Source organism: Cotesia glomerata, linkage group LG4, assembly GCF_020080835.1.
Source record: "Cotesia glomerata isolate CgM1 linkage group LG4, MPM_Cglom_v2.3, whole genome shotgun sequence".
NCBI classification, from domain to species: domain Eukaryota; kingdom Metazoa; phylum Arthropoda; class Insecta; order Hymenoptera; family Braconidae; genus Cotesia; species Cotesia glomerata.
The window spans coordinates 13,638,590-13,664,524 of record NC_058161.1 but is presented as its reverse complement, the minus strand read 5'-3'; the positions used below and the strand labels follow the sequence as shown (position 1 = coordinate 13,664,524).

The following is a 25,935-nucleotide window of genomic DNA, read 5'->3' as shown; positions in this document are numbered from 1 at the left end:
TGAGCTTATATCTTTAAAAATATCAATAGTTCACAAGATACAAAGTAATTTCTTAATTATTGACATTTTTAAAGATATAAGCTCATCCTGATGTTACACTCATCAAGACCTTTCATTTGAGTACCCACATGCATTTTTGATATATTTTTCATATATACATATATGTAATATACATAAATATACAAAATATATGAAAAATTGATGTGGGTACTCAAATGAAAGGTCTCGACGAGTATAACATCAAAATGAGCTAATATCTTTAAAAATGTCAATAGTTCCGAAGATATTTGTTAAATTGCCCTGTACATTCTCAACTACTGACCTTTTCAAAGATATAAGCTCATCCTGATGTTATACTCATCAAGACCTTTAATTTGAGTACCCACATGCACTTTTTACATATTTTTCATATATACATATATATAATATATATAAATATATAAAATATATAAAAAATTGATGTGGGTACTCAAATGAAAGGTCTCGATGAATGTAACATTAAAATGAGCTTATATCTTTAAAAATATCAATAGTTCACAAGATTCAAAGTAATTTCTTAATTATTGACATTTTTAAAGATATAAGCTCATCCTGATGTTACACTCATCAAGACCTTTCATTTGAGTACCCACATGCATTTTTGATATATTTTTCATATATACATATATGTAATATACATAAATATACAAAATATATGAAAAATTGATGTGGGTACTCAAATGAAAGGTCTCGACGAGTATAACATCAAAATGAGCTAATATCTTTAAAAATGTCTATAGTTCCGAAGATATTTGTTAAATTGCCCTGTACATTCTCAACTACTGACCTTTTCAAAGATATAAGCTCATCCTGATGTTATACTCATCAAGACCTTGCATTTGAGTACTCACATGCACTTTTTACATATTTTTCACATATACATATATATAAATATATAAATATATAAAATATATGAAAAATTGAAGTGGATACTCAAATGAAAGGTCTCGACGAGCATAACCTCAGGACGAGTTTATATCTTTAAAAATCTCAATATTTCCCAAGATACAAGGTCATTTCTCTAAAAAACAATGGACTGGCTAAAACAAAGAACCAATAGGGTGTGATGTCGCTCCTAAACTCCATTGTCCGAACAAATGAGTGTTCTAAATAATTAAACCAGCTGTTGAGTGGGCAATCCGGACCGTTAGCTTAAATACTCTAACGGTCTTCTAGAATAATAAAAATTAAAAAAAAAAAAAGTAATTATACTTTTTGTGTTTATATTTATAAAAATTATAAACGCATGCGTGACGTAGAAGCGCGCGCAGCGCGCTTCAATTACTAATCCCTTTGATATAAAAAAAGCATCCCCCCATAGTCTCTTCCGGTGGTTAGCTTTCTCCAATTTCCAGCAGGCTTCTCAGTCTTCTTCAGTCGCTCGAGCTTTGTGGTACCGGTTTTAACTTAAAAAGTTTTTTAGTGCGCAATTTCTGGTAAGTTTTTGTTTTATTTAATAATTATTAATCATTAATTAATTTTCTTGATTTCGAAAAATTACTTAAGGTTCTGGAGTCTAGAATAAATTTAAATAAATTTATTTTTAATTATTTAAGTTAAAATTTCCGCTTTTGTGTAATCGATAGTCATGACAACCAAAGGAGTATTTTAGTGTTTATTTTTACGGATAAAAATATTCCCTGGGGTGGATATGTTAAGCAGTGTTGCCGTTGTGGTGGATAACAACTAAACTTTGGCGTCGCGACGCCGAACGCGATGCGATCCCCTTGGCGCCATCGCCCGTCAGCCCGTCAGGCCGTCACCCTTCGTGCAAACCGACTCTCTAGTCTCCTTTGCTATTATGTTTTCTCCAGGGGAATAATAGGATATTTATCTTATTTTAACTATTGATTTTAATAAAAAAAAATTGTCAGTTTAGGCGCTGCAATTTTGGTAGTAATTTCAATAATTTTATTCCGAGATTTTATTTCTTGGCTTTGTTATAAGTGAGAGTGTTTTTGTTTTATTTTTTTTAAGTCTTGAATTTTTGGATAAAAAATTTTTTAACATTTTTTTTTATCAATTCTATTAAATAAAATATTATTTTTTTTTTATAATTTTTATAAAAAAATTTCATTTTTTTAAAGTTAATTTATGATTCTTTAATTCGATAATTTTTTTAGACAGTTTTTGTGAATTTAAAATTAAAACAAATTTTTTTTTTATCTTTGTTTTTATTTTTTCTTCATTTTTGTTTAATTATATTTTTTTAAAATTTTTAATTATTTTACAAAAGTACTTGTTTCATTTTTTTAAGTCAGTTTTAGAATATTTATCTTAATATTTTAACTATTGATTTTACTAACAAAAAATTGTCAGTTTAGCCGCTGCAATTTTGGTAGTAATTTTAGTTAATTTTATTCGGGAGATTTTTTTTTAGATTTTAGTTCTTGGCTTTGTTATAGTGAGAGTGTTTTTGTTTTATTTTTTTTAAGTCTTGAAATTTTGGAAAAAAAAATTTTTAATAATTTTTTTTTGGCAATTTTAAATTATTTTTTTTTGTCTATCTTATTAAATTTTGTTAAAAAAAATATTATTTCATTTTTTTAAAGTTAATTTTAGATTCTTTATTTGGATAATTTTTGTAAATTTTGAATTTGAAAAAAAAAAAATTATTTTTTAATTATTTTTAGATCTTTGTTTGGATTTTTTTTTTTTTCAGTATTTTTGTAAATTTTAAAATATTAAAAATAATATTTGTTTTATTTTTTTGTCAATTTTTAAAATTGTGTTGAAAAAAAATATTATTTAATTTTTTTCAAGTTAATTATAAATTCTTTATTTTATTTTTTTGTCATTTTTTAAAATATTGTTAAAAAAATTTTTAATTCCATTTTTTTAAAGTTAATTTTTGATTCTTCACTTGGATAATTTTTTTTAGACAAATTTCGTGAGTTTAAAATTAAAATAAAATTTTTTTAGTCAATTTTAAATCTTTGGATTATTTTTTTTTTAATTCTATTTTTGTAAATTTTAAATTATTTTACAAAAATATTCGTTTCATTTTTTTAAGTCAATTTCAGGATATTAATCTTTTTTTAACTATTGATTTTAATAAAAAAAAATTGTCAGTTTAGGCGCTGCAATTTTGGTAAATTTATTCGGGAATTTTTTTTTTAGATTTTATTTCTTGGCTTTGTTAGTGACAGTGTTTTTGTTTTATTTTTTTTAAGCTTTGAACTTTAGGGAAAAAAATTTTATTTTTTTATATTTTAGATTGTTTTTTTTTTTTTTTGTCAATCTTATTAAATTTGGTTAAAAGAAAATATTTTTTTTTTCAGTGAATTTTATGTTAAAATTTTAGATTTCTTGTCTGGATAATTTTTTTAGGCAATTTTTGTGAATTTTAAATTAAAAAAAAAATTTCTAGTCAATTTTAGATCTTTGGATTATTTTTTATTTAGTCTGTTTTTGGAAATTTCAAAATTTTTCAAAAATATTTGATTGTTTTAGTGAATTTTATGTAAAATTTTAGATTTCTTGATTGGATGATTTTTTTGGTCGATTTTTAATTTTTGTAATTTTTTTTTTTTTTTTTTTTTTTTTTTCAAGTTAATTTTTGATTCTTTGTTAAGACAATTTTTGTGAATTTAAAATTAAAAAAAAATTTTTTTAGTCAATTTTAAATTCTTTGTTTTGATAATTTTTATTTTATTTTATTTTTTGGTCTATTTTAAATAAAAAAAAAATTTTTTTAAATGATTTTTTTATAACTTGTTAATTAAGTCAAAAAATGTTAATTTAATTTTTTTGTTTTTATTTTTAATTTTTCCATATAATTACCATTAATGATAACTAATAAAATTTTTTTTTGTTATCAAATCAAATTTTGATTAATTTATTTTTTACATGTAATTTCACTAGTTGAGTAAAAAATTACTGATTTTTTAGAAACTAAATGAAAAGATTTTAAGAGTTTAAATGGATGTATTAAAAGGAAATATTTTCTAAAGGTTAATAATTTAAGTAAAAATATGGAATAAAAATTTTAATAGCATCCGCGAGTATCACACGTGCCAAGCATCTGTCGCACGCGTCGACTTTTAAATTTGGTAGCTTGTCATCGTAATAGTCATGAGGGAGTCATCGTGAGAAATTTAGGCCTATGACTCTCAACTTTTAATAATTACTTTCATTATTTATAACAAAAATCATTATTATTATTATATATTAAAATTTAAATTTGAGAAACTTTTTTAGGAAAAATAATTTTTTGACTATTTTGACATTCAAAAGTAATGTAAAGTAATTTTTATAAATATTTTAAGAATTATTTATCCAATTTTAATAAAACTTTGATATGTTATGAAAATAGACATTTATTATTAATAATAATAAAATCAATAATAATAATAATAATAAAATTTTGACTCAAGATTATTATTATTAAAAATTTAATAATTTTTTCATTAATGATAATAATAATAATAATAAAATTCTAGCTCAAGATTATTGTTAAAAATTTAAGAATTTTTCTTTAATAATAACAAAAGATAATAATGAAATATAATAATAATAATAATAAAAATTATTATAATTACAGAAAAAAGTAATGAGTCAAGAAGAAAAAGACGCAAGTATGGATAAGAAAGAAATTGCCGAGGAGGAGCGAGAGAAAATGCTGAATGAAGAGAACACAAAGCATACGGGATCGGCTCCAGCTCCCGATCTTGAATCTGAAGAGAAACCTAAGAAAAAGATCCCAATTGGAGGGATAAAGATGCCTGGGTTCTGTCGATCTAAGAGCAAGGAGACTTGCAAGGTAATTACAATAATAATAACAACAGTAATAATAAAAATAATAATGATAACAAAATTCTGACTCAAGATTATTATTATTAAAAATTTAATAATTTTTTTTTTTTTATAATAATAATAAAACAATAATAATAATAATAAATTTAGATTCAGAATTATTGTTATTAAAAATTTAATGATTTTTTCTTTAATAATAATAATAATAATAAAATTTCGGCTCAAGATTATTATTCAAGTTTTAATAATTTTTCCAAAATAATAATAATGGTAAAAAAAAATAATAATGACAATAATTATAATTATAATAATAATAAAATTTTGACTCAAGATTATTATTATCGAAAATTTAATCATTTTTCAATAATAATAATAATAATAACAATAAAATTTCGGCTCAATATTGTTATTAAAGTTTTAATAATTTTTACCAAATGTTAATAATGGTAAAAAAAATAACAATGACAATAATTATAATGATAATAATAATAATAATAATAAAATTTTGACTCTAGATTATTATTATTAAAAATTTAATAATTTTTTTTCTTTAATAATAATAATAATATTAAACTTTTGACTCAAGATTATTATTATTAAAAATTTAATAATTTTTTTAAATAATAATAATAATAATAATAATAATAAAGTTTTGACTCAAGATTGTTATTATTAAAACTTTAATCATTTTTTCTAGGCAATAATAATGGAAAAAAAAATAATAATAACAATAATGATAATAATAATAAAATTTTGACCTAAGATTATTATTAAAAAATTTTTTAATTCGTTCTAAGCTAATAATAATAATTAAAATAAAAATAATAATGAAGTTTTGAGTCAAAATTGTAATTATTAAAAACTTAATTTTTTTTCTAATAATAATAATAATAAAATTTTGATCTAAGATTATTATTAAAAATTAAAAAATTTATTTTAAACTAATAATAATAATTAAAATAAAAATAATAATGATAATAATAATTAAATTTTGAGTCAAGATTGTAATTATTAAAAAACTTAATTTTTCTTAATAATAATAATAATAATAATAATAATAATAATAATAATAATAATAAAAGGTAGTACCAAATATAAGAGTACAAGGATGTACTACATAATAAATATAATGTTTAAATAATGGCATACCAGTTGATACAAAGGACGTGCGTGTTATTTTATGAAAAACCGGATCGATCGCCAGGTGCGATCTGACGTCACATTACGGATCTTTTTTTGCCCCCTTTCGAGAACCTGGGGGGACCGATTGAAGGGACGTTGTAGGTTGTAGGGTTTTATTTTGTGGCAAATCACCCGTGGGAACACTAAATTATTTTTATCTTTGTTATCGGGCAATTATTTTTTTTTTTTTTGTTTATAAAACATGATTTTTTCAATGTAATTATTTTTGGGAATTAAAAATTTTTTTTTAAATAAAAAAAATAATCTTTTGCGCCAAGAAAAATATTTTAAATTAAAAATAGGAAGAATTTTTAATTTAGAAATGAGTCGGCAGTTAATTGGCTTGATCCGTCTTATTATAAGCTTAATTGACGAAGAAAGTGGTGACGATTACGTTAATCGTATTCGCTACAGTTACTTATACAGTTATATAAAAGCCTTACTGTTATCATAAATATAAATACATTGTATTAATGTTAATATAATATAAAAAAACGGTATGTGTCATTAATATCTTTGAAGAAAAAAATTGGATCAGAAATAAAATTTTTGTAGCTGAATTTTGTAAAAAAATCGTTGTAACTCCTAAAATATTGTTTAGAAAAAAATTATAAGAAACTTAAATTGTAGCTTAAAAAATTTCCTATCAAAAATGTTTTTATACTATAGGTCTATCTTCAATATTTCAGAAGATATAATAACTTTAAAACTGACTATTCAGGAAAAAAGGTTTAGATCTAACCAGATATAATTATATCGAGTCAGATCTAATTATATCTGGTCAGATCTATTTATATCTAACCAGATATGGGATTTGAGACATAATCAGATCTAATGATATCTGATCAGATCTAAACAGATGTAACTATATCTGAGTTAAAATACATCAGACATGATCAGATCTAGTCATATCTGATCAGATCTAAACAGATATAACTATATCTGGGTTGAAAAATACATTAGACATGAAAAGATGTTATCATATCTGGCCAGATATAATTATATCAGCTGTCAACAGCATCAGATTCAATCAGATCTGATTATGTAGTTATACATATATTGTAGTAAATCATAAATAATTATTAACAATAGGTCTTTAATTCTTACCATTTATTTATTGAGAAATATATTCATCACATATTTGTTAAAGATTAATTGATATATGTAGGTATTTTCAACTAGCTTTTATTAAATAAAATTTTTTTTTAGTAATTAATAAAGACAGATACGCAAAGTGTGAAAAGAAAATAGTATTCACTGGATATTGTTCCATGAAATTGTAATTTTTGATGATGTGATTATTTAGCTATTATTTTTTATATCTGATCAGATCTCAATACATCTATTCAGATCTTGTGATATTTAATGTAAACAATTTTTTAGTATATCTCGTCAGATCTAGTTATATCTGGCCATTTCTTGCCAGATAGAGACAATTTAAAGATCTTACCAAATCTGGTCAGATCTAATCAGATTATTTTTTGAGTTATATCTGGTCAGATCTGATTATATCTGGCCAGATCTCGTCAGATAGAGACAATTTAAAAATCTGGCTAGATCTGCTAAGGCAGATCTGACCAGATCTATTTATGAATGGCCAGATCTAATCCTTTTTTCCCGGGTAGTTATTAAAAAACGAAAATTTATGATTTAGTCACTATAAAAACAACCACAATAAAAATATATGGCTATTCTTGTAGCATACAAAGCATCCTACATGCAGTAAGACTAGTTAGTATGTAGCAGGGTTTTATTTAATATTCTTCGGTTTACTCTTTACTTTATAAAAATATCGGGTTGCGTCCGTTTGCAGTATCACATTGCTTGGATACTTGTAACAGGAAGGACTTGTTTTACTTGTACCTTATTTTGTTTATAAATTAAACACCGTATAAGAATCATATTTTACAATTTTTTATCAATAATAAATCATTATAATAATAATAATAATAATAATAATAATAAATAATACCTAAGTTGTTTTCTGTGAAAATATAAAAATATTCAAGGGGGGTTCACTTGAAAAAAATTCCGTTATTTTGAAATTACTGAGTCATCGTTTTTAATATAAATAATTTTTTAGGGTACTTGAACTTGAAAAAAAAATTACTTGAACGAAAAAAATTTTTTTTTTTTTTTTTTTTTTTTTTTTTTTTTAGTAAAAAAATATATTACTATTTTATATTAAATTATTTTTGTAAAAAAAAATTTCGATTTAATGTAAAAAGAGATTTAAAAAAGCAAAAAACATGTTGGGGCTAATTGCACGACAAAATGGCGGGAGTTTGCAAAATGGCAGAAAAGCGCGCGAATAAAATTTGAATTTAAAAAAAGTATTTTAAGCTGTTAATTGAATATTTTAATTATTGTAAAATTTGGTAAGCAAATTGAAAGAAGACTTCTTATTTAAATAAAATTGCATTAATAAAATAAAAAAATTAATGCAAAAGTTAAATTTCATCAAATGAAAATTAATTTAGCATATATTTAATAATTTTAAAAAATTTATCCCAAAAAAATGATGGAAAAAAAATAATTAAAACTAAAAAATGCAATTTTTGAAAATAATTTTTTTTTTTAAATTTAATAACATTAATGTTATATTTAATTAAATTTTGACATATTTTTTATACATACTTCTATAATATATATTTTAAAAATATAAGCTCATCCTGATGTTACACTCATCGAGACCTTTCATTTGAGTACCCACATAAATTTTTCACATATTTTATATATTTATATATATTATATATATGTATGTATGAAAAATATATCAAAATTGCAAGTGGGTATTCAAATGAAAGGTCTCGATGAGCGTAACATCAGGATGAGCTTATATCTTTAAAAATGTCAATAATTAAGAAATGACCTTGTATCTAATGATCTATTGACATTTTTAAAGATATAAGCTCATACTGATGTTACACTCATCAAGATCTTTCATTTGAGTACTCACATCAATTTTTAATATATTTTATATATTTAGATATATTATATATATATGTATATATGAAAAATATATCAAAATTGCAAGTGGGTACTCAAATGAAAGGTCTCGATGAGTGTAATCTCAAGATGAGCTTATATCTTTAAAAATATCATTAGTTTACAAGATACAAGGTCATTTGTCAGAAAATAGCAGAATTTCTCTAAAAAAAATAATTGAACCATATGGCAAAGAAAGTCATCATATTTCATGAAAGTAGGGGTCTATTTTCTACAAAAGAGTGTTATGAAAGACCCAGCGGGAGCTTATTGAACGTCAACTACACACTAAACACCTTTATAGTCATTGTGACCATTTAGCAAAATTAGTCCTGCGTTTTGACAATAAACGATAAAATATTGACCAGAAGCTATAATAATAAATTTGTTAAAATTTGAAAATTTTTTTGTGTGAGCTCACCGGAGCGGAAAATAACCTTTTTCCTACATCACTGTCGGGAATGTTTCCGGAATGACAACCTCGGGATGATAATGAGGGGTTACGATTGTTTTAAATAATGGACGGAATGCTAGACAGAGTTGTAAAGTACAATGAAATTATATAATTAACAGGAGGAAGGAAAGCCAGAGGGAGCTCCTGAAGAAGCCGGAGCAGACGGAGCTAAAGAAGATAACCCCCCGGAGAAGACAACGCCCGCTAAAGAGAAAGAAAAGGAGCGCAGGGGAATTTTAAACGCTATCAGGTTGCCCCTCGTTTCGGTTTTTCCGAAGAAAAAAAAGGTGAGTCGGCTTTTTTTTTAACTATTTATCTTCATCTTGAGTTAGAGTTCGAAGACCTAAAGAGTGGGTTGGTACGGATCGAGGGAAGAAAGAAGGATTGAGAACTTCTGAGGTATTGATCCAACGGACATGACTTGTACTTTGATGTGAAGGGTATTTTTAGCTTCCGGTTGAGTTCAGGGAAAATTTTGAGGAATTTTTTAATGATAGGTCTACTGAGTGGGTGGGGGAGGGGCAGAGGAAGTAATTAGAGAGATTATGATATGGAAGAAATTAGATTTTTTTGTTTATAATTGGTAGTTAAAAGAGAAAATTTTTTAGAGAAATTTATGGTCTAGAGAAAAGTGGATTTAACTACTAAAATATTGATTTTAGGAGAAAATTTTAGCTTAGAAAATTTTCTATGAAAAATTTATTTGTATTGTGGGGTTATTTTTAATATTTAAGGAGATATAGGAACTTTTGGAGTGACTATCTAATTAAAAATTAAAGATTATAATTTATTTATTAAAAAAGTAGTCGTAACTCCTAAAATATTGATCTTAGAAGACAAAAATTGGAGTTTAGGAAATTTCCTATCAAAAATATTCAGATCTATCTTCAATATTTTAGGAAATATAGGAACTTTAGGAGTGACTTACTAATTAAAAATCAAAAATTATGATTAATTTATTAAAAAACTAATCATAAGTCCTAAAATATTGATCTTAGGAGAAAATCATAAGAAACCAAAATTGTAGCTTAAAAAATTTCCTATTAAAAATGTTTTTATATTATGGGTCTATTTTTAATATTTTAGGAGATATAGGAACTTTAGGAAGTGGAAAATTTTAAATTATTATTTAGGAACAAGAAAAGTGGCTATAACTCCTAAAATAATGATTTTAGGAGAAAAGGATAAAAGAACATCAGTAGCTACACCTCCTAAAAATATTAATTTTAGGAAAAATTTGTAGGAATTCAAAATTGTAGCTTAGATAATTGGAGCTTAATTTCCTATGGAAAATGTTATTCTATAGGGTTATTTTTGATGTTTTAGGAGATATAGGAATTTTAGGAAGTGAAAAATTAAAAATCATTGTTTAGGAACTATAAAAGTAGCTGTAACTCCTAAAATAATGATTTTAGGAGAAAATTGCAATTTAGAAAATTTTATATTAAAAATGTTCTTGTGTCAGGGGTCTATTTTTGATATTTTAGGAGATATAGGAATTTTAGGAAGTGGGAAATTTAAAATTATTTTTTAAGAACTATAAAAGTGGCTATAACTCCTAAAATATTTATTTTAGGAGAAAATTGTACTTAAATTTTAGCTTACGAAATTTGGTATAAAATATGTTTTTGTATACGGGGTCTATTTTTGATATTTTAGGAGATATAGGAACTTGAGGAAGTGAAAAATTAAATTTTTTTTTTAGGAATTATAAAAGTGGATATAACTCCTAAGATATTGAATTTAGGAGAAAATTGTAAGAACAATATTGTAGCTTAGGAGATTTCCTATGGAAAATGTTTTTATACTATAGGTCTACTTTTAATATTTTAGGAGATATAGGAATTTTAGGAAGTGACTATATGATGGAAAGTGAAAAATTATGATTTAGGAACTATAAAAGTGGCTGTAACTCCTAAAATAATGATTTTAGGAAAAAATTGTAAGAACAAAATTGTAGCTTAGGAAATTCATTATGGAATATTTTTCTATACTATAGGCCTATTTTTAATATTTTAGGAGATATAAGAACTTGAGGAAGTGGAAAATTAAAAATTGTTATTTAGGAACTATAAAATTGGCTGTAACTCCTAAAATAATGAGTTTAGGAGAAAATTGTAAGAAACAAACAGTAGCTTAGGAAATTTTCTAAAAAAAACCTTCATATTTTATAGGCCTCTTTTCAATATTTTAGAAGATATAGGAACTTTAGGAGTGACTAGATAAATAAAAATAAAAAATCATGATTTAGTTAGTATAACAGTGGTCATTAGGGTGGCGCAAAAAAATTTTTTTTCTCGTTACAGTATAATTTTATAGACCAAAAAAAAAATAAGTTTCTGAAAGTTTCAGTTCAAAATTTAAATTTTGAAAGGTCGCTCATAATTTTTTTTTTTTTCTTTAATTAGTCATATCGCCGACTTTAAGTGTTGGGAGTGGTACGTTAGGGTCTTTTTGGTTTGAAAAAATCTTAACCTACGCGGCAAGGTCAAATCTCAACCAAGCTGGTTTCTAAGACCAGCTTGGGATTCGAACCCACGCCTGGCAGTTGATTGAATAAAATTATTAAATTAAAAAAAAATTATATTTTCTATGTTGTGCTTGATTTTTAGTTCATCTCGTGATGTATTTTTATCGATTATTGTACTTACTAAAAAAAGAAAAAAAATGCATGGAATTTTAATTTTAATAGTAAAAGGTCGCTCGAAAAAATCTAAACTAATGCACTAATAAATTGAAAAAAATCATGAGCCACCTTTCAAAATTCAAATTTTGAACTGAAATTTTCAGAAACTTTTTTTTTTTTAGTCTATAAAATTATACCGTAACGAGAAAAAAAATATAAAAAAAAAAATTCGATTTTTGAATTTTAAAAAAATTTGGAGCGACATTTTAAAAATTTTTTTTTAAGCTGTCCTTTAGAGAGAGGTCTTGAAACATCAAAAACTAACATTTTTTCACTCGAGACTAAAAAAAAAAATAGTCGGTTTTTTTGCGCCACCCTAGTGGTCATAACTCCTAAAATAATAATTTTAGGAAAAAATTGTAACTAAAAAAATTTCCTATAGAGAATGTTCCTATAATATAGGTCTATTTTCAATATTTTAGGAGTTATAGCAACTTCAATAGTAACTACATAATAAAAATAAAAGATTATGATTCATTTATTAAAAAAGTATTCATAACTCCTAAAATAATGTGTTTAGGAGAAAATTATAAGACCAAAATTGTAGCTTAGAAAATTTCCTATCAAAAACTTTTTTGTTATTTATCTCTATTTTCAATATTTTAGAAGATATAGCTACTTTAGGAGTGACTAGATACTAAAAAATGAAAATCTATTATTTAGGAACTAATAAACAGCTCTAACTCCTAAAATATTAATTTTACGGAAAAACTCAGAGTCTAAAATTATAGCTTAGAAAATTTCCTATAAAAAACGTTTTTATACTATGGGTCTATTTTTAATACCAAAACCTTGAAATCAATAACAAAATATTCAATTTAAAAACTCACCTCACCTGCAACCAATTCCAGGAAACCGACGCGGAGTTAGGAGCAACCGCGGGGTTGGCGAGCGTGGAAACCCTAGGCGAAGGTGGGGAGAAACCCGACCCGGAGGATGGGATGGAGACGGTGAGGTTAGACGGTGGTGGGGATGCCACCGACGAGCCGCCGTCTAAGAGCTCCCCATTGGCCATCTGGATCGCCGTCGCTCGGCGAAACCGCCTCGTCACTGGTAACATCATAACTCATATTCAATATAACCAATTAATAAAATATGACAGTAAATAATAAATAATACTTACAGCTGCGGTGATTCTAATCCTGCTGATCACGATAATAATAATAAGCGTAGCCTGTGCGGGTCCTCAACAGCTGATCAAGGCGCCTGTGAAGGACGGGAAAGTGGAAGCGTCAACATCTTGCGGTCCGGTCCAAGGAGTGTTAGAAGATGGCGGGTTCGCGTTCCGGGGAATCCCTTACGCGCTGCCGCCAGTTAACGCCAGCCGCTGGAAGCCCGCGGAGTCAATCCACAAGATAGAGTCTTGCTGGAACGGAACTTACTTGGCGCACAATTCTTCAGAATTCTGTTGGCAGCGCGACCCTTCGGGAAAAGTCTCAGGCTCTGAAGATTGCCTCTATTTAGACATCTTCACGCCGCAAGTAAGGTACTACAATCCCCTTCCAGTCGTGGTGATGATCGGCGCCGACTCTTTGTCCGGAGGCTCCCCAGGAGTGATGCAGCCTTCGGCAAAACTCGCCCGAGTCCGTGATATGGTCTTCGTACGTCCAAACTTCAGGCTAGGTATCTTCGGGTTCCTGGCTGCGGAACCGCTGACTCGCTCCAGCTACCCCCAAACTTCTGGGAACTACGGACTGTCGGATATCATCGCGGTGCTCAAATGGGTCCAGCTTAACATCCAGCACTTTGGAGGAGACAAGGATAAAGTCACAGTTTGGGGCCATAGAGCTGGAGGAACCTTAGTCGCTGCTTTATTAGCCTCCAGGCCTGGAAAGGAGACGGATAAGGAGAAGAAATTGTTCTCCAGGGCTTGGATCTCCTCAGGGAGTGTCATGTTCCCCACTAAGCCCCTTAATGCTTCAGAGAGGATGGCCGAGTCCTTTTTGAATAATATCCAGTGCAGGGATATCTCTTGTCTGAGGACTAAGACTGCGGAGAGTATTATTGAAGCGGTGCCCCAGAATTGGTACCAACATGATATTGGACTGCCTGAACCTAGGGAAGCTTCTTCTGCTGAGTGGAGGCACGAATGGATTGTTAATGATGGGGTTATTGTTCAGGAAGATATTTTGCAGGTAAGATTTTGCAATATTGCTATGTAAAATATATAATATAGTCGATAGACCTTAAAAAGACGAAAATCGAAAATTAAGAAAATCTGAAGATGCTTAACGATAAACTAACTATATCAATTATTGAGAAAGACTGACACCAGAAGCATGCTCAATCTACTTGTGCAAGACTTGCTCAAGATCTGCAAATGTTTTCGAATGACCGTTCGCATCATTCTACCCCTCCTATATTTACTATAGGATCAGTGGATCTCATTCAGCTTAACCTTTTAGAGTACAGACCTACTGTTTTATCGATCAAGACAAAATTATTTTAAAATGAGCACCACTGAATCAATACATCTTCAAGTAGTAGAGGGGAAAAAGTGCTATAAAATATATAATGAATGATGCATCTTGAGCAAATCTTGAGCAAGTCACGCTTCAACATTTGCTGTTAGTTTTTGGTTGGCAAATGCTTTAGAAATGAACAAATTACTGAGAATTACGGATTTTGAGCAAGTCATTTAAGTGTCTATTGTGAGTTTCTGATTCAAAAAATCCGTGAGAAAGTTTTTCAATGCACCTTGCATTAGACTTGTCTCATATTCTTGCACAAAATGTCTTGAGCTAGTTATATAAAAATCTTGAACCAGTTCTTCTACATGAACTTGAGCAAGACATGTAGAAAAAGACACTAGCAACTAGAGGTTTTGCTCAACTAGAGGTAGAATCTCAGATAAATTAACCATATGGTTGATAAAGCCTTAAATAAACAAATTTAAAAAATTTAGTTCCTTAAATTTCTGTAAGATGGCGTGGTTCACCGGAAAAGGTACTACGTCACACTCCCGCCAAAATTCAATTTTAAAAAAATACTTTTTAATTTGAAACTAACTTAAACAATATTTTTTCTCTGTTTTTATTATTATTTTTTATTAAAAATTTTTATTATTATTTATTAAAAAGTTTTTTAGTAATTTTTTAAAGTTATTTATAAATCAAAAATAATATTACATTGATTTTTAGAGTCAATGCAGTATAATAAATTTTAACATAAAAAATTTTCCATTGATTCTAAACATTAATTTAGTATAAAAAATTAAAAAATTAAATATTTATTAAAACTTACATTAATTCCAGGTTCTGCAACGAGATGGCCCACCAGTTCCAACAATGTTCGGAACAACAGCGCACTCTGCAACGCCTCAAAGATTCCGTAACCCTAACGCGACGATAGAATCATCCCAAGTCACCGGAATAGTCCGTGAATCTCTTCTAGGAACCACAGGAATCGCAGAGGAAGCCATTTCGCGTTACAACACATCTTTAAAAGGATTCGTGAGCATGATTTCTGACATCCGCGTGGTCTGCCCTCTCTGGAACTTGACCCGTTCTTTAAGCAACGAGGACCGCGATGTCCCCTTCTACCTCTCTACGCAACCTCGCGGCCATCTTGCTGACGTAGACAGCGACGTGGCCTCCATCTTGGGTTCCTACACCGCCAGAACGCCGGAACAGAAGCGCCACGTCTCGGCAATTCAGCAATTGTTCAACCAGTTTGTTTGGAACGAAAAAATGATCGAAGCAGCTAATGTTCCGCGCTCACGCACTGTAATTGTTGTCGGCCAAGATATCTTGCCTCAGAATAATTTGGACAATTGCGAGTTCTGGATTAAAAAGAACATTGTTCCGCGGTACGCGAGGCTGGATTAATAAGCTTTGTTTGTGCTTGTTCACCGCTACACGCATTTGAAGCTGATGCACGATTTACGTGTGTTTGTGTATAATTGTATATTGATAATCGATGCGGATCTTAAGGGAGAAATTATTCGGCATGCGCAGAAAAAAGTTATCTTGGAATAAATTTTAATATACTACCAAGAAATTTGTTTTATTTAATTGAGTAGTTAATAAATTTCGTTAAAAAATTACGTTTGCTCGTAGTTGAAAATTTTAAATTGGCGAAGTAGTATCACTCTGTTTTAACAGACTAAGCTGGACAGGGTTCGAGTCCGGTCTTGGGTAAATTTTTTTTTTTTTAAGGTCCAAGTTAACATTTTTTTGTGTAGTTTCAAGGCAAGGCTTAAAATCTCTATAAAAAAATGGAGAATATTTTTCAACGCTCACTTTTGTATCGAAATTTTTACAACTCAATAGTATTCAAAGACTGATACTAGTAATTTTTATAAATTTATACGGAAATTTTGTACGAATTTTCTCGATCCGTTAAACGCCATCTGCATACTTATCGCATTACTTAACAATTAAACGAAAATGATTATTAATTTATTACTACAATTTATTCACTGATGTGATACTTTAGGATGTATTTATCATTATTAATTATTAATAATTATAATTACCAATTAGTTTATATTGATAATATATATCTACATATATATGTTGTCTAAATATATCATATCGTAGGTGCATATAGATAATGTATGTCCCGATAAATAAATATGAGAATTATAATTATAAAAGCTATAAGTGTTGTAATTGTAATTTTTTATTGTTGAGGATTTCGGAAACTCATTTAATTTAATTGTAAAGTAATATTATTTTATTATTATTATTATTAGTTAATATTTTACTGATGTAAATGTCGGAACCAAAGAGTGCATTTATTCTGTACTTTTTATTTTTTTTATTGCAAATTGGTGTGAATAGTGAATAAACACTTTGTAACCTTATTGTGTTGTACTAGAATTTTAATTAATAAAGACATTTTAATATTTAATTTACTATAAACATGAACCAGACCTTAATAATTTTATACAGGTAAGTTTTAAATTAAAAAAATTTTTTTTGGAATTTGAATTTTGGCGGGAGCGTGACGTAGTTCTTTTTCCGGTCCGCAACGCCATCTTATAGAAAATTTAAGAAGTAAATTTTTTAATTTTGTCTTTTTGAGGCTTTAATGACTATATTAACAATATTTTTCATTATAAATAATGAAAATTACTAAATAAAATTAATTATTAATTTAAATAAAATAATTATTAATTTATTTTATATTTTTCATCATAAATAATAAAAATTATAACAATTCAATAAATTATATTTTTTATTATTTATAATTTATAAAATTAGTTTTTTTTTATTGATTATAATTTTTTTTAGGTTCAGAATTAAAAAAATTTTACTAAATCTGGGAAGTTTTAAATTTTTAAAGTAATTTAATTATTTTTTCATCATTTTTAATTTATTTTAAAACAATTTTTTAATGAAAATTAAATTAGATCTAAAAATGAAAAAATTTTTTTTCAATTTTTTTTAAAAAAAATATTTTTTAGTTCTAATTTAATAAATTAAAAAATTAAAAACATTTTAAATAAACCCGCTTAAAATTAAAATATTATTGTGGCGCCATCTGTTGGATAATTTTGAACTATAAACTGTGATGGTAAGAATAATAATAATAAATAGATTTTACCATCAGGAAATTTTTCAAGATGGCGAATGACAAGCAAAAGTAAATAAAGTAAACATTGAGAGTATTGAGTCATACTTTACACTGATGAAAATTTTTTATTTATTATTTGCAAGACAATAAATAATTATGAGTAAAAAAAGACATGGATTATCAGTAAGTTTAAATTTTAAATATTGTAAATTATATTAAATAATTTAATTAATAAAGTGATTTGTTTTTTTAGAAAGAGGAAATTGCTAAGCAGTTTATGCTGCCAGAGAGAAAAAGTAAAATAGCAACTTTATTAAAACAAGATGGGCAAGCTTATTGTATTTGTCGCAGTTCTGACAGTTCTCGTTTTATGATGTGAGTATTTATTTATTTTTTATTTATTTATTAGTATTAAAATTTTTTTAACATTTATAAAATGTCATTTTTTTTCAGTATAATTTTTTTTAGGTTAATAATAATAATAATAATAATAATAATAATAATAATAATAATAATAACAGACCAACAATTAAAAACATTTTTAAAACTAATAATTGTAATGAAAAAAAGGCCATTCGGCAGCCGAAGTGGAAGTAGATTTTATAACAATAAAAAAAAAAACTACTAGGATATACAAAAAAAAAAAAAATCTATCATTACACAGATTTCCGCATCACCCATGAGGTATATCCCATATATATATATATATATATATATATATATATATATATATATATATATATATATATATATATATATATATATATATATATATATATATATATATATATATATATAAATAAACTTTTGAACCATATAGATTTTCTAAATCAGTTTGATGAACTGATTTCTATGAAATCTACTAATTAACCAGTGCAATAGCAAATTTCATAATTGGCATAGCAGAATAGGACATAATTTTGAGAAAACATATATGATTTGGTACTCAAATTGAAGCTTATTTAAAGAGCTTTCAAATGAAATTTACAGAGATTCAATAAGTTATCCTATTCCGAAGTTATTCGGGTTAAAAAGTGAAAAAATATGAATTTTTATAATTTTAAAAATTTCTAAATTCTGGTATTTCTAAGAAATTTCACGACTACACATATGATATGGTACTAAAATTGCAGCTTATTTAAAGAGCTTTCAAATGAAATTTACAGAGATTCAATAAGTTATCCTATTCCGAAGTTATTCGGGTTAAAAAGTGAAAAAATATGAATTTTTATAATTTTAAAAATTTCTAAATCCTGGTATTTCTAAGAAATTTCACGACTACACATATGATATGGTACTAAAATTGCAGCTTATTTAAAGAGCTTTCAAATGCAATTTACAGAGATTCAATAAGTTATCCTATTCCGAAGTTATTCGGGTTAAAAAGTGAAAAAATATGAATTTTTATAATTTTAAAAATTTCTAAATTCTGGTATTTCTAAGAAATTTCACGACTACACATATGATATGGTACTAAAATTAAAGCTTATTTAAAAAGCTTTCGGATGCATTTTACAGAATTTCAATAAGTTATCCCATTCGAAAGTTATTCGAGTAAGAAAGTGAAGAAATATGAATTTTTATGATTTTCAAAATTTTGAAATCCTCGTATTTCTAAATTACTTGACCGATTAAACTCATCTTCGAACTGGACTTTGGTATTTATTTGTAGAATAAGTATGTTGAGTTTGGTAGAGATCCGTTGTAAATTGGCGACGCTATCGTCCTGACAAGCCGCGTTATATCCCATATATATATAAATATTTATATATATATATATATATATATATATATATATATATATATATATATATATATATATATATATATATATATATATATATACATACATACATATATATATATATATATATATATATATATATATATATATATATATATGCTATATATATATATATATATATATATATATATATATATATATATATAAATACATACATATATAAACTTTTGAATCATATGCATTTTCTGAATTCGCTTGACGAGCTGAGTCGAAATATAGCAAAATTTTTCAAAAGTTCCGTCATGAGGACCAATGCAATAGTTAGATTTCTATGAAATCTACTAAAAATTTAGCAAAAAAATTTTTTATTTAGAAAATAAAAAAAATAATTAATGAAATTTTAAAGAAATATTTTTTATTATAATTAATTAATTATAAAAATTCTAAAAATTAATAATGTAATTTATTTTCAGCGGGTGCGATGCTTGTGAAGAATGGTACCATGGAGATTGCATTAATATTACTGAAAAAGATGCTAAATATATTAAACAATTTTTCTGTGTGGTATGTATTAAATTTTTATTAATATTTATATTTTTGATTTTTTTTTTTTTTTTAAATTTTTTTAATTAGGAAAAATACAAATTAAAAATTGTCAATTTTTATAAAATTATTAAATTAAAATCAGAATTTTACTTAAAAAATTCAAAAAATAATTTTTTAGTTTTAATTTATTTAATAAATAAAATTTTAGAGCCTGCTAATTTTTGTCATTTTTTAATTACATTAAAATTGACATTTTTTATTTTCTTTTACCGAAAAGAATTTTTTTTTTAACAATTTATTGAAGAAAAATAATTTTCAACCGTATTTTTTGCATTAAAATTTAAAAAATAGTCCAAATAAAGGCCCAAATTAAATTTTAAACTTTTCAAATTTTCTTAAAAGAAAAAAATGAAATGTAAAAAATTTATTTGAGCTAGCAACTTAAATGTTAATTGATCAAAATCCAATTTTTTTATTTTTTTGTTAAATTTTGAGACGTATTATTCGCACTAAAATTTTCAAAACAGTCCAAAAAAAGACCAAAAATTTTTTTCAAAACTTTCCTTTGAAATTTTCTTAAGAAAAAAAAAAATAAAATGTAAAAAAGCATGTTAATATATCAAGATTCAATTTTTTAGATTTTATTGTTAAATTTTGAGATGTATTTTTCGCACTAAAATTCTCAAAAATGGTTCAAAAATTTTTTCAAAACTTTTCTTGAAAGAAAATAATAAATTGTTAAAAAGCATATTAATTTATCAAAATTCAATTTTTTATATTTTTTTGTTAAAATTTGAGACGTATTTTTTGCACTAAAATTTTGAAAATAATCCAAAAAAAGGCCTAAATTTTTTTTTAAAACTGAAATTTTCTTCAGAAAAAAAAAACTAAGATATTTTTTTGTTAAATTTTAAGACGTATTTTTTGCACTAAAATTTAAAATAATGGTTCAAAACTTTCCTTTGAAATTTTCTTAAGAAAAAAAACTAAAATAAAAAAAAATCAGCCTACAAAAAATTAATAAAAATTCTTAAAAAAAAAGCGGTGCAGAGAAGAAGACTCGACATTAATAACCCGCTACAAGCCTCGTAAAACCGAACAAGAAGACCGAAGGTTCAAAAAGTACCGCCACAAAGACGGCAGAACCCCCGGAACCGGAACCGGAACCGGTCGGGGGTACGAGTACGACGAGCCGTGGGCAGAAGAAGCTCTGATAGTAAAAAAACCTCAATCAAAGCGCTGCGGGGAGTGCAGCGGTTGCTTAAGAACCGAGAACTGCGGCAAGTGCGACCCCTGCCGGCATTTAAAAAAATTCGGGCTCTCAGTTCGGCTTAAGCTCCGCTGCATCCAGCGAACTTGCCGTTCCATTGGCGCGATCCCGCTAAAACCTTCTAAAAGCCTGAACCGCTCGGAAAAACCTAGCAAGAAGCGCAAGCGCGATTCTAGTAACGAAAGAGAGCAGCTTTATAATTTGTACGAAACTCCTAGGCAATGCTACGGCCCAGCTTGCACTAGACAATCTAGAGTGGGGAGCAAATACTGCTCGGATGAGTGTGGGATTAAATTAGCCACCAATAGGATTTATCAGGTGCTGCCACAGAGGATCCAGGAGTGGTCGCTGACATCTTGCGTCGCTGAACAGAACAATCAGCACTCTCTTGAGTCCATTAGGAAGCAGCAGCAGGATGTTAGGGTTATTCTTCAGGAGTTGGATAAGAGACATGCAGAATTGGATAGGATTGTAGAGAGGGCTAAAAATGCTACAATTGATCCCAATTTTGAGATTGATGATAATGATGACACGGAGATGAGCATGTATTGTATCACTTGTGGGCATGAGATTCATTCCAGGACTGCTATTAAACATATGGAGAAGTGTTTTAATAAGGTAATTGATTTTTTTTTAATAAATACATTTTTTAACTACATACCCGGGTAATATGTGCTTGAGCAAGATTTAGGTGCTAGTGTCTTTTTCTACATATGGGTCTTGCTCAAGTTTATGTAGAAAGAACTGCTTCAAGATTTATACATAACTAGCCCAAGACATCTTGTGCAAGAATATGAGACAAGTCTAATGCAAAGTGCATTGAAAAACTTTCTGACGGATTTTTTGAATCAGAAACTCACAACAGACACTTACCCATGACTTGCTCAATATTTGCTCAAGATCCGTAATTCTCAGTAATTTGTTCATTTCTAAAGCATTTGTCAACCAAAAACTAACAGCAAATGTGGAAGCGTGACTTGCTCAAGATTTGCTCAAGATGCATCATGCATTATATATTTTATAGCACTTTTTCCCCTCCACTACTTGAAGATGTATTGATTCAGTGGTGCTCATTTTAAAATGATTTTGTCTTGATCGATAAAACAGTAGGTCTATACTCTAAAAGGTTAAGCTGAATGAGATCCACTGATCCTATAGTAAATATAGGAGGAGTAGAATGATGCGAACGGTCATTCGAAAACATTTGATCTTGACCAAGTCTTGCACAAGTAGATTGAGCATGCTTCTGGTGTCAGTCTTTCTCAATAATTGATATAGTTAGTTTATCGTTAAGCATCTTCAGATTTTCTTAAGTTTCTCACACAATCCTTGAGCTATAATCTGGCCGAAAGTTCTTGTACAAGGGTTGTTCAAGACTTGTCAATTGAATTTGCTACAAATATCTGGAGCAAAATCCCTAGTTGCTAGTGTCTTTCTTTACATATAGGTCTTGCTCAAGTCCATGTAGAAAGAACTGCTTTAGGATTTATACATAACTAGCCCAAGACATCTTGTGCTAGAATATGAGACAAGTCTAATGCAAGGTGCATTGAAAAACTTTCTGACGGATTTTTTAAATCAGAAACTCACAACAGACACTTAAATGACTTGCTCAGCATTTGCTCAAGATCCGTAATTCTCAGTAATTTGTTCATTTCTAAAGCATTTGTCAACCAAAAACTAACAGCAAATGTGGAAGCGTGACTTGCTCAAGATTTGCTCAAGATGCATCATGCATTATATATTTTATAGCACTTTTTCCCCTCCACTACTTGAAGATGTATTGATTCAGTGGTGCTCATTTTAAAATAATTTTGTCTTAATCGATAAAACAGTAGGTCTAAGGTAAAAGCCCCAATAGATGATCACGTGCCAGTATATGATCACTCCATGTATTTGCATATCTATATTCACAAATATAGGTATACAAATACATGGAGTGATCATATACTGGTACATGATCATCTATTGGGGCTTTTACCTTATATTCTAAAAGGTTAAGCTGAATGAGATCCACTGATCCTATAGTAAATATAGGAGGAGTAGAATGATGCGAACGGTCATTCGAAAACATTTGATCTTGAGCAAGTCTTGCACAAGTAGATTGAGCATGCTTCTGGTGTCAGTCTTTCTCAATAATTGATATAGTTAGTTTATCGTTAAGCATCTTCAGATTTTCTTAATTTTCTCACACAATCCTTGAGCTATAATCTGGCCGAAAGTTCTTGTACAAGGGTTGTTCAAGACTTGTCAATTGAATTTGCTACAAATATCTGGAGCAAAATCTCTAGTTGCTAGTGTCTTTCTCTACATATAGGTCTTGCTCAAGTCCATGTAGAAAGAACTGCTTCAGGATTTATACATAACTAGCCCAAGACATCGTGTGCAAGAATATGAGACAAGTCTAATGCAAGGTGCATTGAAAAACTTTCTGACGGATTTTTTAAATCAGAAACTCACAACAGACACTTACCCATGACTTGCTCAACATTTGCTCAAGATCCGTAATTCTCAGTAATTTGTTCATTTCTAAAGCATTTGTCAACCAAAAACTAACAGCAAATGTTGAAGCGTGACTCGCTCAAGATTTGCTCAAGATGCATCATGCATTATATATTTTATAGCACTTTTTCCCCTCCACTACTTGAAGATGTATTGATTCAGTGGTGCTCATTTTAAAATGATTTTGTCTTGATCGATAAAACAGTAGGTCTATACTCTAAAAGGTTAAGCTGAATGAGATCCACTGATCCTATAGTAAATATAGGAGGGGTAGAATGATAAGAACGGTCATTCAAAAACATTTGATCTTGAGCAGATCTTGAGCAAGTCTTGCACAAGTATATTCAGCATGCTTCTGGTGTCAGTTTTTTTCAAGAATTGATATAGTTAGTTTATCGATAAGCATCTTCAGATTTTCTTAATTTTCTCACACAATCTTTGAGCTTTAATCTGGCCGAAAGTTCTTGTACAAGGCTTGTTCAAGACTTGTCAATTGAATTTGCTACAAGCTACAAGTATCTAGAGCAAGACCCATAGGTAGAAAAAGACACTAACAACTATCGAAATTGAGACCAAACTTGCTCAAGCTTTGAAAAAGATTGCTATATGGTTAACATAAAAAAATTAGCTTTTGATCTTAAAAAGTGCATTAGTCTCCGAACAACCTTACATTAACTGTAACTGCTGAAATTCAACTACTTTTAAAAAAAGCGTAGCTATCATGGTATATTTTAAGCCAATTTATTCGTAATGTAATTGGTCAAATAATATATCATAACTTCTGATATATTTGACCAGAACTTTCGCAGTTGTTTAAATAAGCATTCATATGTTTAACCTCAAATTTGAACAAAGAAAAAACGCCAACTTTCTGACCTTAACATATAAACATACAGACAAACAGACAGACGGTCAGTAATTAATAATTAATTATTATTATTATAATAATTATCATTATTATTATTCATTATTAATTACAGTACGAATCTCAAGCATCATTCGGTTCAATCTTCAAAACCCGAATTGAAGGTCAAGTGATGTTCTGCGACTTCTTCAACCCGATAAACCGAACATACTGCAAGCGCCTGCGCGTCCTCTGTCCCGAGCACTGCAAGGACCCAAAAGTGAGCGACACGGAGGTCTGCGGTTGCCCTCTGGTGACGAACGTCTTCGACACTACCGGAGAATTCTGCCGAGCGCCAAAGAAGAGCTGCGTTAAGCACTACGTGTGGGAAAAGCTGCGTAGGGCGGAAATAGACATGGAACGCGTCAGACAATGGTTGAAGATCGACGAACTGGTGGAACAGGAACGCCAGATTCGTTCCAATATGGCGACTAGAGCAGGGGTTCTCGCGCTGATGCTCCACTCGACGTATAATCACGAGTTGATGGAACAAATGACTCAAGAACAGAACCGGGAACAGTTACAAGCCATGGAGGAGGAACTTGAGAGGAGATACAGTCAATTTAATCAACGGAAAGTTAATTGAAATAGATGGTTAATAAATATATTATTTATAAAAATATTTATTTTAATATTAATAATAATTGCATTACCTTGTATAACCTTTCGTATGATAAATAATAGTTTTTTTTAATAATTTTTGAATGGTTTTTTTAGTAGTGGGAGGCGTTGCTAAGAAAGGGAGGGGCGTTGCCATGGTAATAGAGTGCGTTGCTATAAATAGGCGGAGCGTTGCTAAGGGGAGGAGCTTTTATATTAAGAGGCGGGGCGTTGTAAAGGTAATAAAAACACGTTGCTAAGGAAAGGGCGGGGCGTTGTTATAGTAATCGAAAACGTTGCTATGAAAAGACAGAGCTTTACTACAAATGGGCGGGGCGTTGTCAAGATATTAGAAAGCGGTGCTATAAATGGGCGGAGCGTTGCTAAGAAGCGGAGCTTTGCTACAATAAATGTTACAATTTTGTCTTAAATAATTTTTATATTAAGAGAATGAGAAAAACTTTGTGTCCAGGATAGTCATATGATAAAATCGATTTTTTTAGCGAAATTTAGTGCCGTTGCAAAGATCTTCACTAGAATTTGTGCCTTTTCAAGGTTTCATATCATTCTCCCTGATAATCAATTTATTATGATGTATTTAGGCGGCATTTTAAAATACTCTATTTCTACATATAAAATTAAGAAATGACCTTGTATCTCAGAAACTATTGACATTTTTTAAAATATAAGCTCTTCCCGACATTACACTCATCGAGACCTTTAATTTGAGTACCCACATCAATTT

At 28.2% G+C, this 25,935-nt stretch overlaps 2 protein-coding genes across 2 annotated transcripts; both read left to right on the top strand.

Moving 5' to 3' along the window:
- Nucleotides 1-1,354: 1,354 nt before the first annotated feature.
- Nucleotides 1,355-16,262, top strand: LOC123263513 (neurotactin). Its single transcript, XM_044726348.1, has 6 exons — nt 1,355-1,475; nt 4,583-4,801; nt 9,538-9,705; nt 12,956-13,157; nt 13,230-14,239; nt 15,359-16,262. Exons 2-6 carry the CDS (start codon nt 4,592-4,594, stop codon nt 15,929-15,931), a joined length of 2,163 nt encoding a protein of 720 aa, XP_044582283.1. The 5' UTR covers nt 1,355-1,475; nt 4,583-4,591; the 3' UTR covers nt 15,932-16,262.
- Nucleotides 16,263-17,668: 1,406 nt separating this feature from the next.
- Nucleotides 17,669-25,212, top strand: LOC123263535 (CXXC-type zinc finger protein 1-like). Its single transcript, XM_044726389.1, has 5 exons — nt 17,669-17,807; nt 17,878-17,999; nt 19,842-19,932; nt 20,957-21,802; nt 24,667-25,212. The coding sequence occupies exons 1-5, from the start codon at nt 17,781-17,783 to the stop codon at nt 25,174-25,176; spliced, it is 1,596 nt and encodes a 531-aa protein (XP_044582324.1). The 5' UTR covers nt 17,669-17,780; the 3' UTR covers nt 25,177-25,212.
- Nucleotides 25,213-25,935: the final 723 nt, after the last annotated feature.

Excerpts from the sequence above, each read along its gene's own strand:
- LOC123263513 (XM_044726348.1), top strand. The coding sequence starts at position 4,592 with ATGAGTCAAGAAGAAAAAGACGCAAGTATGGATAAGAAAGAAATTGCC. Across the intron at positions 4,802-9,537 it reads AGAGCAAGGAGACTTGCAAG|GAGGAAGGAAAGCCAGAGGG; the intron begins GTAATTACAATA and ends TATAATTAACAG. Across the intron at positions 9,706-12,955 it reads TTTTTCCGAAGAAAAAAAAG|GAAACCGACGCGGAGTTAGG; the intron begins GTGAGTCGGCTT and ends AACCAATTCCAG.
- LOC123263535 (XM_044726389.1), top strand. The coding sequence starts at position 17,781 with ATGAGTAAAAAAAGACATGGATTATCA. Across the intron at positions 17,808-17,877 it reads AAAAAAGACATGGATTATCA|AAAGAGGAAATTGCTAAGCA; the intron begins GTAAGTTTAAAT and ends TTGTTTTTTTAG. Across the intron at positions 21,803-24,666 it reads TGGAGAAGTGTTTTAATAAG|TACGAATCTCAAGCATCATT; the intron begins GTAATTGATTTT and ends TATTAATTACAG.